The sequence below is a fragment of the Liolophura sinensis genome, unplaced genomic scaffold (assembly GCF_032854445.1).
Source record: "Liolophura sinensis isolate JHLJ2023 unplaced genomic scaffold, CUHK_Ljap_v2 scaffold_162, whole genome shotgun sequence".
In the NCBI taxonomy this organism is placed as follows: Eukaryota; Metazoa; Mollusca; class Polyplacophora; order Chitonida; family Chitonidae; genus Liolophura; species Liolophura sinensis.
The window spans coordinates 68906-82136 of record NW_027018101.1 but is presented as its reverse complement, the minus strand read 5'-3'; the positions used below and the strand labels follow the sequence as shown (position 1 = coordinate 82136).

Here is a 13231-nt window from a genome sequence, read left to right as displayed (position 1 = left end):
GACAGTGTGATAGCTGGCAAATGGTCACATGTAGTTATGATATGTGTCAAATTGAATATGTATGTTCTACTTCTCGACCACAAAGGCTCATTGTTGAGTCAAACTATTACATTAAATATTGCTGGCAACATGCAAGTTGTATTATTACTCCGTCAAAGATTATATATATTCTAGGTCCAGTAATTAACTGACCAGTTTCCAAACCAAGGACTAACACAATGCCACAAGGCACTAAGAATGTATACAAAGAAATTAAGACATGGTCTCGTAAAGAAAAACTGTCAACAATCGTCGGTGATGCCGTGAACGCATGTTACATTATTTAAATAATGGATACACGTTGCAGTTTGACTGATATTGTTCAAATAGTCAATATGGAGATTTTACTCAATACGATGCTTATACACCCCCGAGCCCCGGGCTAAGAAGAATTAGATACAGTGTGAAACAGTTCACTAGGGGATACTGAACACGGCGTCCGTAATGCACGCATTGTAGGCTCTTAGAATCCGAACGTAATTGCTGGACAACAGTTTCTATAGGGTTTCATGAGATCTACAGTGATTTGTAGAGAAATCTATGAATATTAAATAATTTCTGATGCGTCTATCTGTGCTAAGGGGCGTGAAATTTGTTACTGTTTAAACATCAACATGAACAGTCAAAATAAAACCATGACTGAGGTAAATTGACAAGTGTCCTTGCATGTATTTTACTGGCTACGTGTGACTAGTTGCCAGTCATCGCACTGTCATGGCTGCTCTGGTTGTACTCAGTATGCTGTACCTCTGTAATTATTTGATAAAAAGTCATTACAAAACTGTTAATTATCAAAATAAGGCGAAAGTATCTATAGCTAGTATACAAACTGATGTTCGTTGAAGGCAAACTCCACGAAATACTCTCCAGAATTACAGTAGTGTGACAATGAACGTGTATTATTTCGGAATATAACAAAATATATAATTCGGCAGCCGCGATGAGTTTATATACAATACGTATATCCGTCCTCAAGCGGTTGGTGAATGTTACACTCGTCAATAAATGCAAATTCCATTGTTTTCATTTTCAAGGGAGAATACTCTTGTGGGCTTATGCACTGACTACCCAGCGGTGATTCGGTTACTTTTAGCAACGGAAAAGAGCCTTCTTTTGAACTAGAAAACACACACACACACTCAGTGCAAATGACACACACACATACAGTTCCCAGTATAAGGTATAAGAAAAACAGTTGAAAGGTCACATGTATCAATTCCATAATGAAATAAATTGTACTAGTTTTAGGACGAGCTTGAGTGCCACCCACAAAAAAGAGATGTTTACAGCACAACTTTCCACAACAAACGGATATATGAATAATAATAAAAAGAACAAGGGAGAAAGAGTAGAGGGCTTCTTTCCAAGAAACCAGGCTGAGAGTTGAATCAATAATGGTCACAAAGTAGAATTCGTGATGGACATACCGGCTGTCTGATAATGGCGTAATCCACATAAGTAAAATGCAACGACATAAATCAAAAGTCTTTACAGCTTATACACACCATGTTGCATTAGGCATTTACTCAGCATTATAAAATGTTTACTAACAGTGCATAGACATGATAGATACAGGCACCGTGCCAGTATAGACATGACAGATACAGGCACCGTACCAGTATAGACATGATAGATACAGGCACAGTACTAGTATAGACATGATAGATACAGGCACCGTACCAGTATAGACATAATAGATACAGGCACCATACCAGTATAGACATGATAGATACAGGCACCGTACCAGTATAGACATTATAGATACAGGCACCATACCAGTATAGACATTATAGATACAGGCACCGTACCAGTATAGACATTATAGATACAGGCACAGTACCAGTATAGACATGATAGATACAGGCACCGTACCAGCATAGACATGATATATACAGGCACCGTACCAGTATAGACATGATAGATACAGGCACAGTACCAGTATAAACATGACGGACACAGGTACCGTACCAGTATAGACATGATAGATACTGGCACCGTACCAGTATAGACATGATAGATACAGGCACGGTACCAGTATAGATATGATAGATACAGACACTGTACCAGTATAGACATAATAGATACAGGCACCGTACCAGCATAGACATGATAGACACAGGCACCATACCAGCATAGACATGATAGATACAGGCACCGTACCAGCATAGACATGGTAGAAACAGGCACCGCACCAGCATAGACATGATAGATACAGGCACCGTACCAGTATAAACACGATAGACACAGACACAGTACCAGTATAGACATGATAAATACAGGCACTGCACCAGTATAGACATGACAGACACAGGTACCGTACCAGTATAGACATGACAGACACAGGCACCGTACCAGTATAGACATGATAGATACGGGAACCGTACCAGTAGAGACATGATAGATACAGGCACCGTACCAAGATTCATGTCTTGTATTATACAATATGCAAACAAGATCGAAACCACCAGTGAATGCTTACAACATCAGATCTACAATGTCATCAGAATACATACTACATGTTGTTTATGTGCAGTGGTAAACAAACTACATGTGTATGTCCAGCACACCATACACGTAGCTATCATACAAAGAGTAAAATCGTAAAATATATTAGGCCTGTTATGTATTTGGTGAGTCTGCTACTGTAAGAATGTTTATAATACTCAGAAATTACCAAACATGTGCAAACAGGATATTCACCAATTACGACTGCAGTCGTACATGACATGTTTATAAATACAAGCTACACATACTTACTGAACATATCACTGGACAGTTACTCAACAGTCATACATAGCCCATATGGTTTACAAAATACAGAAGGTGAGGGATTTGGTTAGAATTCATCACGTGTTCTGTGGAGGAAGTGGGGATGAAATATCCGCCCACCATGCCTATGGGTGATGACACGATGTGCATACTTGTCAATAGATATTTAGGTAACGGATTTGGTTACGATTCATTAGATGTTCTGCATTCATCAGGTGTTCTGCAGAGGAAGTGAGGATGAAATATATACCCACCATACATATGGCTTCTAACACTATGTGTACAATTGTTAACCGATATTTACCACACCAGATACCATTAAAAAAATGGGCAATGCATTAGGGCTATAAACATGCTACACAGAGATCTACCAAAATAAATGTAGATAGTGTATTCTGTGTCGAGAATTCGTCTAGTATTACATATAAATGGCTGGTCGTAATTTAAGCAAAAACAATTCGGGATCTCTGAAAGGGAGAAAATTTCACAGAAGATATCAAATAGTTTCGCTTAGGGAAGGTAGTTATTAGAGAATTCTTCTATAATCACCATGACTGTATCAAAGATACATCTACAATAAAGATTCCAACAATGGTCCTATGCCATTGCTGGGTCTAGTTTCGAGGACAACGGCTGTATCTGCCACCCTTATCTCAGTTTGTTTACCCTAAGATATCCAGGGGTTATATGGTATATTGGCCAGTTCAAGTGGAAGGTCGGTTCGAACGCTATTTTTCTTTCCACGAAGAGCAGTAGTACATTTGAGAATCATATTTTTATACTTGGCATGTACTAATGTCATCATTATTGTTGGAGGGGATTATTATATTTAGGTATACAATATATATTATCAATTAGAAAATTTTGTGTCCAATCTTTGTCTAAGTCCATTTCAGATGATAGGAAATCACCGACAACCGATTCTGTGTTTTCATTTTTTGCCATTTTGATCAGTTCCATAGAGCAAAAGGGTGGGTTTTTTTGTCGTGGACTTCTAGGCGCATGACTTTCTTTTCCAAGTCAGAGACATATGTTCTCAACTTAACTTCTGTTTCAGGGATAGTTTTCTCAAGAGTGCAGATTTTTTCAGTAGTGAAAATAATGCTTTCTTCTATTTTGGGTAAATCTATCAGTAACACGGTCACCTCAGTTTTACGTCTTTTATTTCATTCTTTATCTCCGTTCCCTTAGATCTGAATTTGAAACATTCCAGTCGTGTCAGCCGCTTTTGTAGACGACTGAGGTGTAGGCCTACATGTTGGTGTTGTTGTAGCTTCTCTCTGATTGGTCACGGTTGAGTCGTCGCTGTCTGAATCTTCCTTATTGCTATTCTAGCCGGGGCGTTTTAGGAATGAAGTGGAAAGTATAAGTTTCTGGCTGTTAGTTCTTTATTGGGATTTACAGCAGTAGCTGTGGAACAGAACATCTACGGGTTTCACAACAACAACTTAGGAACCCGTAAAACGGGTGGCTGTTGCCTGAAACAATGCTAAATTATGCTCTGCGTTACAATATATTTAGTTAAATGCCTAAACCGTAACAAATTACACACGCGCTAGCGCCATTGCTCAAGCAGAATTGGGAGAAAATATCATTGGACTAGAGTTACTCATAATGCTGTGTTGTCTACCACATTTAACATACAATGACATTAAAATAATGTAACACAGTAGATGGAAACTGCTCACATATGAAACTTGTCGTACAAGTCGCTTGTGCTCTAAAGTTGAGAACATGAAAAAAGCAGCCAAATTGCTTTGCCTTAACAGTTGCTTAAACTTGCAACACACCAGACTATTTAGTGTTAATGGGACGGAAAGATAAAATCGTTCCGGCAAATGCTCAGAAACGCCACTAGTTCCTCATCAGAGCAATCGTTATTCGCCCATTATCTAAACCACGGCATACTTTCTAATTAATTGCTCAAAAGTGGCTTATCTACATCGCTCGCTTGAAGTGTAATACACTGTGATCTCCCCTGTGTTATAAACTTCTGCTGTAATTTCAGTTACTCATACAACATAGGTCACTACATGTAAACCAGCAGTCAGTCGTTGGACAAATGGATCACCGAATCCGCAGACGGACTTCGCAATGTAGGGAAGGCAGTTCTGTAGGAAGTTTAGCCTAGGAGCAGGAGCTGGGACCACTGTATCATCATTGGTAGAGCTCAGATGTTTGTGACTGAAATTGTCCCACAAAGATCGTAATTCAGCAGCACAACTGACAACCACCTCACAAGCCTGATCCTTGCGTCAAGTCCAGTGTACACGGACAAAATTTCTTGTCTCCGCAACAAAGATTCATCCTGACCCTTGAAAAATGGATCCACAGATTTAAGTTCTTTAATTTGTGAACACTGTGGTATATATACGTCAATGATTTTTCGTGCATGACTATGGCATGTGACTATGTTTCAGGCGAGGCGAGTAGCCATTTTTTGCCGCTGGAATATTGAAAAGCGAACAACAAATGTTGCTAATGCGCGCGCAACCGATATTCTGGATGAGTTGACGCCGGGATATGAAAGTCATGATTCTTAAAGCAAATTAGATTGAAATTTTTTGGTCAGCACGTGGAGAGGTAAAAGGACAGCACACGCAAATTTTCATTTAGAAGGCCTTTGTGACATAATTGCCCTCCACTCGAAGCTGAAATTTTAAAGGAAAACGGTGTTTTGATCTCTGTATCGCTGATGACGCCATCTCATTGTCAGAGGGACTGATTACCTTTCAAGTATTAACAGCAGGACTCACAGAGATAATATGGAGATGTTAATTTCCGTAATTTTGTAGACAGATTGGCGTGAGATTGTTTCAATTGTAGCTTAAACTCATCTTCACGGGAAAAGGCGCTTGTGCACTCTTGGAATGAAATCTGAGTCTAATAGAGTGAATATAAAAGACAGACTTACAACACATAAAATAAAACCAGATAAGGGACGACAGTGTCTAAGTTGGCAAATTGTCAGACCCAAAAGGTAAAATACGGCGTCTTCTCAATTTACTCAAGTTAGAGTTTTGTTCCATCTTTTGCCTAAAAAGTAGCAGCCTGCATATCCCCTAGAAACATGGCCTAATCAGAATTATTTTAAAAAATGAGTGATGAGAGTTGCAAATATTTAGACTTCACAAGTCTAGAATTACTCAAAATGCAGTGTATCGTCACATTTAACGTACAATCACAATAAACAGTGCGAAAGGGACGGGGTCTTGGGGATTTCCACCAATACAATTCTAATTTATGCAGGAATACTAGAAGTCCGACAGAGTATGCTGTCTTGGCAAGCTATGTGTCCAGCAAAGTACCTGTAGTTATTGTGATATTGTGTTCATTCATAACGTGTCCGATGAATAGTTACCCTATTAAGCATGTGATGTGTTCACGTCACATTTTAAACAGACAAGTACATGCCATGTGAAATGGGGTTGATGGCTATTAACCCCTGGCACATTTATGAAAACTTCGAGTATATCTCTTAGCTCCATGGGCCATAACTCAATATTATTTGTGGATCACTGTGAGTTATCTTCCCTTAGACTGGTGCTACAGCTTGTTCTGTGTGCCATAACTTTGTATCCTTTTTCATTCGGAGGGGTTTTCGCAGTAGTGCAAGGTACTAAACAAAAGCCATTATTTCGGTTACACACCTTAATACTGCGGAGTCTCAGCTAGGCGTGTGCATAAGCAGTCTCAATAATCAATTGTACTATGGGTGCAGGTTTAATGCTTATGGATGAGAACGCTTGGGTGCCTGGAGTAAACCACTGACTTTCGACAAGTACCTGACAAGCCTCCCGATTCAAAGACGTACACGAAACACAGAGAGGTGAAAACTGTATACTAAAATAGTATATGGAAATTAAAAAAGGACACAAAATTGTAATGAAAATAAAAGCTTTATTATTTCTTGCGTTCTTCAAAAATGTTAAAATATCACACGATTAAATCGGGTTGAAAACAGAAGCATAAGCTTACTCACTGGTGTGCGTGGAAAAATACAATTGCCACAAACCCTTTTTTCTGATTATACGCGTTATAACAAATATGTACATTTTAATATTTAAACATTTTCTGGCATAGTGTTTGTCTTGTAAATTATTTTAAATCAGCTAGTGTGAAAGCCCAGATACAAAACTGTATAACGCAAATAAAACCAGTGGGACTTGGTGTTGTTAAAGACGACGATTCCTCGTTTTTGCACCCCGCACAAAGATACGTCTATGTTTGTTTCATTCCTCTTTTCAGTGTGAAATGAATTATGGGTTGACGATTCAAAGTGTTGATGAAAGTGTGTGCACAGAGAATGAATCGATGATTTTTCTTTCCCTTCTTGTCGTCAGCTACTGGAACAGTTGATAAAGATGTTCATATTTACCGAACTGTAAATTTTTTTTGAAACAAACATTTATGCATATATATATATATATATATATATATATATATATATATATATAGCCCCTCCTCAAAACGTACAATTCAAATACATCCTTTTCTGAAATATTTCACTGAATAAAATGCCGTTATATTTAAAATGTTATTTACAAATATCAAAACAACATAATTAAAGAACATACAAACCTTCAATAGAAAAGTTATATTTTATATCAATGATGAAAAAGGTGTTAATTGTGGAAAATAGAAAGTATCTTATAATATAAAACTACATCTGTAACATAAATGTGTGCACATATCAGCACATCACAGCTTGCGTCCAAATACATTATCCATTATATATGAAGCAATCCATCTTTTTAAATATTGTGTAACGTGTAGTAAGTATATGCGCCTCAAGGCCTGCTTTTGTTAAAATTGCATTCGGCTAAATTAAAATACCTTAAAAGTAATCTGTTCAATATCATATACATATATGCATGTGCTAACAAAGCATCTCAAACATATCATGCTGAGAATACACACAAAATAAACACATTTATCAACTCAAAGAACAATACACAATGCATTGCAGTTTACAGTGAAATTTGAGAGAGTAACAGACGCACAGATACATCTAAGAGAGGCCAATATCGATATGCGCTAAACTCTCACGCTCAGCAACAACATCAGATCAGCCTATCCGATCACGTATAGGACCTCCGAACTACATTTACAAATTATCAAAGAACGACCAAACTTAAAATGAAAAAGACAATGAAAATATACACGAATTACATTGTTTATGTTTAGTTTAATAATTTCTCTTGTTTATGAGATAAAAATGAAATAAAGAAAAAAAATAACACTTCCGCTAACACGAGTTAGTATATACATGTATTATTTCAAACATCATAATTTCATTGTTTGACCTAGTCGGGGCAGGCTTTAGCCGAATTCACTTTTTTATTATTTCCTTATTCAGGGTTCATACACTCATTCACAGATGAAATTCCAGGAGTTTTCCAGGTGTGTCACAGTAATTTTCCAGGAGTGATAATTGTTCACTTTGGCCGAAGTCAAACCAAACCACATTTCAGTTAGTTGTCCGGAGTTATGCCTTCATCATCAAAAGGACTTCCACAGACCAGTTCAGTTTAAGAATGAAGGATTGTGAAATTCACTTATATAACAAAACACTGCTGTGCATAGAAGAGTTTAGGGAGATTAACCCCTTATAAATTGGAGGTAAAAAATGATATTTAACTTCAACACTATTTGACCTGTCAGTCAAACACCAAATTACATTCTTTCAAGAAATCATTGCCTATCATTCCCTTCTCATTTGCACAATAATACTATGTAAGGGGAAGGCAGTAATGCCCCTGCATGGTAAACATATGTATGGTTTGACAACACATACCTTTTCTACCACCATTTCAAAAGAGGTGGATCTCCCTAACCTGTTGAATGATGTCACATTTCACATAGCTCTCCAACCCAACCAATGCGCAAGTCTGAATTCTTAAACTGAACCGGTCTATTTCAAAACTTATAACAGCCAGGACCCAATCCAGGCATCAAAACGTTTTTGTGATCCCAAATCACAAAATTATAAACTGTGAAATTTTGATATCTACATTTGAATTTGAAGTCAAGTAGTGATAGTATATTTAACTGCCCTGGCTGTTTAGTATTTTCACAAGGGAGACAATCTCACAAGTTTATGATACTTTATTCATGCAACAGTATTGTTTTGCATCATAAAAAGTAGGAGTACATGACAGAGACAGTCAAACTGATTTCCCTGATCATGACAAGATGTCCAACAGCAGTCACTTTTTTAACTCTTGCAGTCTCTCATCCAAGGTAGAAGCAATGGTGGCAAGTTCTTGTTTCTTCTGCTTCGCTGTTCTTCGCAAACTGTTGGACTTTGTAACAAAGTCCAACTGCCCTGTCTCTTCTGCTTTTTCTGCAAATTTATCTGCAGATTGTGTCAAGGATTCAATGTCTCTTTCAATGCGCTTACGCTTTGTTTTCAGTTCATCTATTGTGTCCAGAACATGCTTTCTTTTGGCAAGTTTTTCTGCATTAAGTTTCTCTTCCCTCTTGGAATCTAAGTACAAGGAATACTTCTGTCTAGCAGAAGAACAGTACGTCAACATTTCCTTTGTTACTTCAATGTTTTTCAATCCGCCGATTCCCTTGAGGTGATCACACACAAGTCGTTCAGATACAACAGTTTGTTCAATCATGTTTTCTGTTTCAATCTGTCGGTTCACTGAGAAGCCTCTTTCGATCGTCGCTTGTCCATGCGACAGGAGAAGAAGGTTTTTCATAACATTCCACAAAGGTGCCATTCGCTGATTTAGGGCAACAGATTCAAACATCAGGGCATCTAGTCTACTCTCAGGTTTATGTGGGTCAAAGTTGGAAAATGTTGACATGTTACCAATAACAGTTGTTTCCAGAAATTCTTCAAACTGTAGGAGTACAGTGTCGCATGCAGATGCTCCTCCACGCATTTGGTTGGCGTCCAGTAATGTGGCCAACAGTTTTTTCATGTTAGTGATGCACACGGTTTTGTTTGTTGCCATTTGTCTTGGGTCCAAACAAGAAATTTGCAAAGTAAGGGGGTATTTAAGAGGAGATTTTTCAAGGAGCTTGCTAACAAGTTTGATAAGAAACCCTTTGCATTGCATGCGTAGCTCAAGGATCTCTCTGTCACTAACTTTAGGCCCAGATGAAGAGCTCTTGATTTTCTTGAGCTCCTTTTCTGCCGCAAACCCGAGATCAACATCAGTGTAGCTCTTGTGAAGATCTCTGTCTTCAAGATTGACCTTAACAAGTTTGTTTACCGTGCTTATGTCCACATCTTCTTTGAGGAACCTTTTCATTAAAGATCGTATCAGATGAAACAAATCCTCAGCCAGGAATGGTAGCATTGGTTTGTCAGTTTGGTATTGTGTCAAAAATGGCTGAATAGTTTTGGCAATAGACAAAAATGACAAAAGTTTTACAACAATAATCTTGTCTTTGGTTGCATCTGATACAGTCTTGTATGAAACTGTCTTTGGGTTGTCACAATGTCCTTTATTAACCTGTTTCACATACTTCTGAATGTTAAGCCATATGGAGAGTGCTCGTTCAACCACAGGAACATTCTCCACCCATCTGTGGGGGCAAAATTTCATTGGGAAAGTGGTTGATTCTGTACATTTAATGAAATCTTCCCTTCGTGCAGGCGTGTCCTTGAATAACGTGTAAAGGCCTCTCAACACATCCTGAATCTGCCAACCAGATGCACTTGCACCATCCTTAAATGCTCCATGTACGATATGAAGCCCACAGCTCCCAACATTCAGAAGAAAGTGGTCATAAGTGGAAGAGATCTTGGTTTGGAACATGCGATGAAATTTCCAGTTGACGGAAGGTCCATCCATGGACAGCTGTAGAAGTCTTCTCATATTGAGCCCGTCCGTGCCAGTTTCAAAGTGTTCGATCATGTCCTCAGCTGTGGCATGTCCCATGAATAGAGAGGTGAAGTAATGGGTGCCAACCTGAAAAGAGAAAAGGATTAAACTTAAATAAATCATCATATATCAAAAGATTTATTTTCCTAGCATGATGAGCAACACATGCAAGGCTAGCACCAAATACTAAAGCTGTCCCATGTGCTCAAACAATGATAATGTAACTGGTTCAATTGTGTTAATACATTTAATTAAAAATACACATGCAAAGCGAGGCAAAAGTCAGCTTTTATTTTCTTTCTTGATTTTGAGCCATTGATAGTTAATATCTTATTTTTCATGACCTGTTCAACAAAAAACAAATAAGCTAGATACGATTATTACTGAGTATTAATCATGAATTTTGGCCTAAAATACATATAAACTTAGAGAAAAGGAAATTATAAAAATTCTAGAATAATGACAAAATCCTCCATGTATTTTAATTATTTAGCGAAAGTGAAGTTGGCGGATCTATTCCCCAATTTGGACCGTGGGAATCACAGCCGTCCAATGAAGAAGCAGCTTTTCAATATGTACTTAAAGAGAAGCAGCTCTTCCGGTGACGTCAAGGATCAGTCGATCCATAAACTTTACAAATCCCAATTATTTTAACAAAGATAAAAATACAGGAGATAGGGGCACGAGAAACAAGGGATATTAATTATCAATGGCCGTGTCAGATCTGTATTATGGCTGTTCTAAATATATGACAGCCCGACAGTCTGGCATAAAAGGGGAAAAGTCCCTGACAAGAGGCCTACACTTCTGCAGGCTGGCTAGACGTAATGGTTAAAATGGCTCGCAATAAAAAAAAAATCAATTCTAGTACATGTACATACCAGTCCTTCATCCCAAATCCTGGCGTGTATGTCCATTTGCTTATTTCTAGTCACCTTGTTTAAACTTTCGTCGAAGAGGAGGACGTAACCGTCTGCGTCTGAGATTTTTTTTGACAGTCTGTGTTTCAGGTATGGCGCGATTCCGAATGTACATAAATACGCACATTTCCTCTCGCCACAAGCAAACTGTTTGGCTATATCAGAGTCTGGGAACATTTCTGCAAACAGGTGCTGGGTATCTGCACAGGATTTGAAGGAGTAATGAGATGCGATCACTTTTAGTGTCCACAATATTTCCGCGTGCAAACATTCCGACTTTGTTACAAAACTAGGCACGGAAGTCGAAGTTGGTCTACCGGTACTTGAGGCTGCAGAGGTCGTAGGGAGATCTTCACATGACTGTGCTGTTATTGTGGCAGTTGTGCGTTTAGGTTGAAAAAAGTCTCTAATGACAAATCCAGAAGATAATTCCTCGAGACGTTGTTGGTGTTTCTGTCCCTTGGCATGACTGCGCAATGCTGGTTCTCCCATGTTTGATACGTCAATCGATTTAACGCAGATCTTGCATTTGGCGCTTAATTTGTTTCCTGGGTCCGACTCCAGCCATCTGGCGTACTCAGCCTGTTTCAGCCAACGTGGGTTGAATAAACATTTGCCTGGATGCATGATGACAAATAGCCCGTGACCCACTTCAGTAATCAGAACAAAGAAACGGAGAAATTTGGCGGGACCTCGAGACAGAAAGTAAAGCCAACTGTCGTTAAAAGTTAGAACGCTTTACGGTTTATATATAACATACGTTAATGTCGTAAAAATGCAAAGTTATCTCCCTTGCACAAACAGCGTTAGATTACCGACCGGCTAGTTTTTTTATATTTATCAGAATTTCAGGACTTTCCAGGAGTTTTTATTTAAATTCCAGGACTTTCCAGGAGTTTCCAGGTCGGATTTTTTTTTCAAGGAGTTTCCAGGACTTTCCAGGAGGCGTGCGAACCCTGCTTATTCTTTTTTACCCCTTTCGAAAAAAATTATGTATTAAGAAGCATACATACATCAATTCAAAATTAAGTGAGCAAAATTTATATACAATATAAGGGAATTCTAGTCTTGTGGATAAAAATAAATATTAGGTATTTGTGTTGCAGCTTATGGCTTCGAAAAGTAATGCCTCGTATTTTATTTATTTATTCTTTTTATTGGTGTTTTACGCCGTACTGAATATTTCACTTATACGACGACGGCCCTCATATTATGTGATGCCCTATGCGTTCAACCGCTGTTATTTTGATGTATGAGTGATATTAACAAAGTCTGGAGTTACATCGTCAATGAAATCTTTGGATTGGTTTTCACCTTGTTGTGTGAGGACTAAAACATACTATTTTGTACAAAAATAAATTTTCGGATATATTATATATGGCGCATATCTCAAATCCTAGGTAAATGTTTAAATTAATGTGTTTAAAATTCTCACTTATAAATCCACCTGTTTAAACATGGTGTAACATGTGTAGTAAGTACATGCGTCTTAAGGCTTGCTTTGTTAAAACTGCATTCAGCTAAATAAAAAATACCTTAAAAGTAATCTGTTCAATATCATATACATATATTTATGTGCTAACAAATCATGTCAAACATATCATGCTGAGAATACACACAAAATAAACATATATATCAATTCAAAGAACAATACAC

General features: G+C 37.9%; 1 protein-coding gene across 1 annotated transcript; it reads right to left on the bottom strand.

Moving 5' to 3' along the window:
- Positions 1-9017: 9017 nt before the first annotated feature.
- LOC135481490 (uncharacterized) lies at positions 9018-12202 on the bottom strand. Its single transcript, XM_064761307.1, has 2 exons — positions 11537-12202; positions 9018-10742 (listed from the first exon to the last, which is right to left on the bottom strand). Exons 1-2 carry the CDS (start codon positions 12200-12202, stop codon positions 9018-9020), a joined length of 2391 nt encoding a protein of 796 aa, XP_064617377.1.
- Between the last annotated feature and the right edge of the window lie 1029 nt (positions 12203-13231).

Bases quoted from the DNA above. Each gene is read 5' to 3' on its own strand.
- LOC135481490 (XM_064761307.1), bottom strand. From the start codon at position 12,202: ATGCATCCAGGCAAATGTTTATTCAACCCACGTTGGCTGAAACAGGCT. The intron at 10,743-11,536 runs GTATGTACATGT...TTCTCTTTTCAG, and splicing joins GGATTTGGGATGAAGGACTG to GTTGGCACCCATTACTTCAC.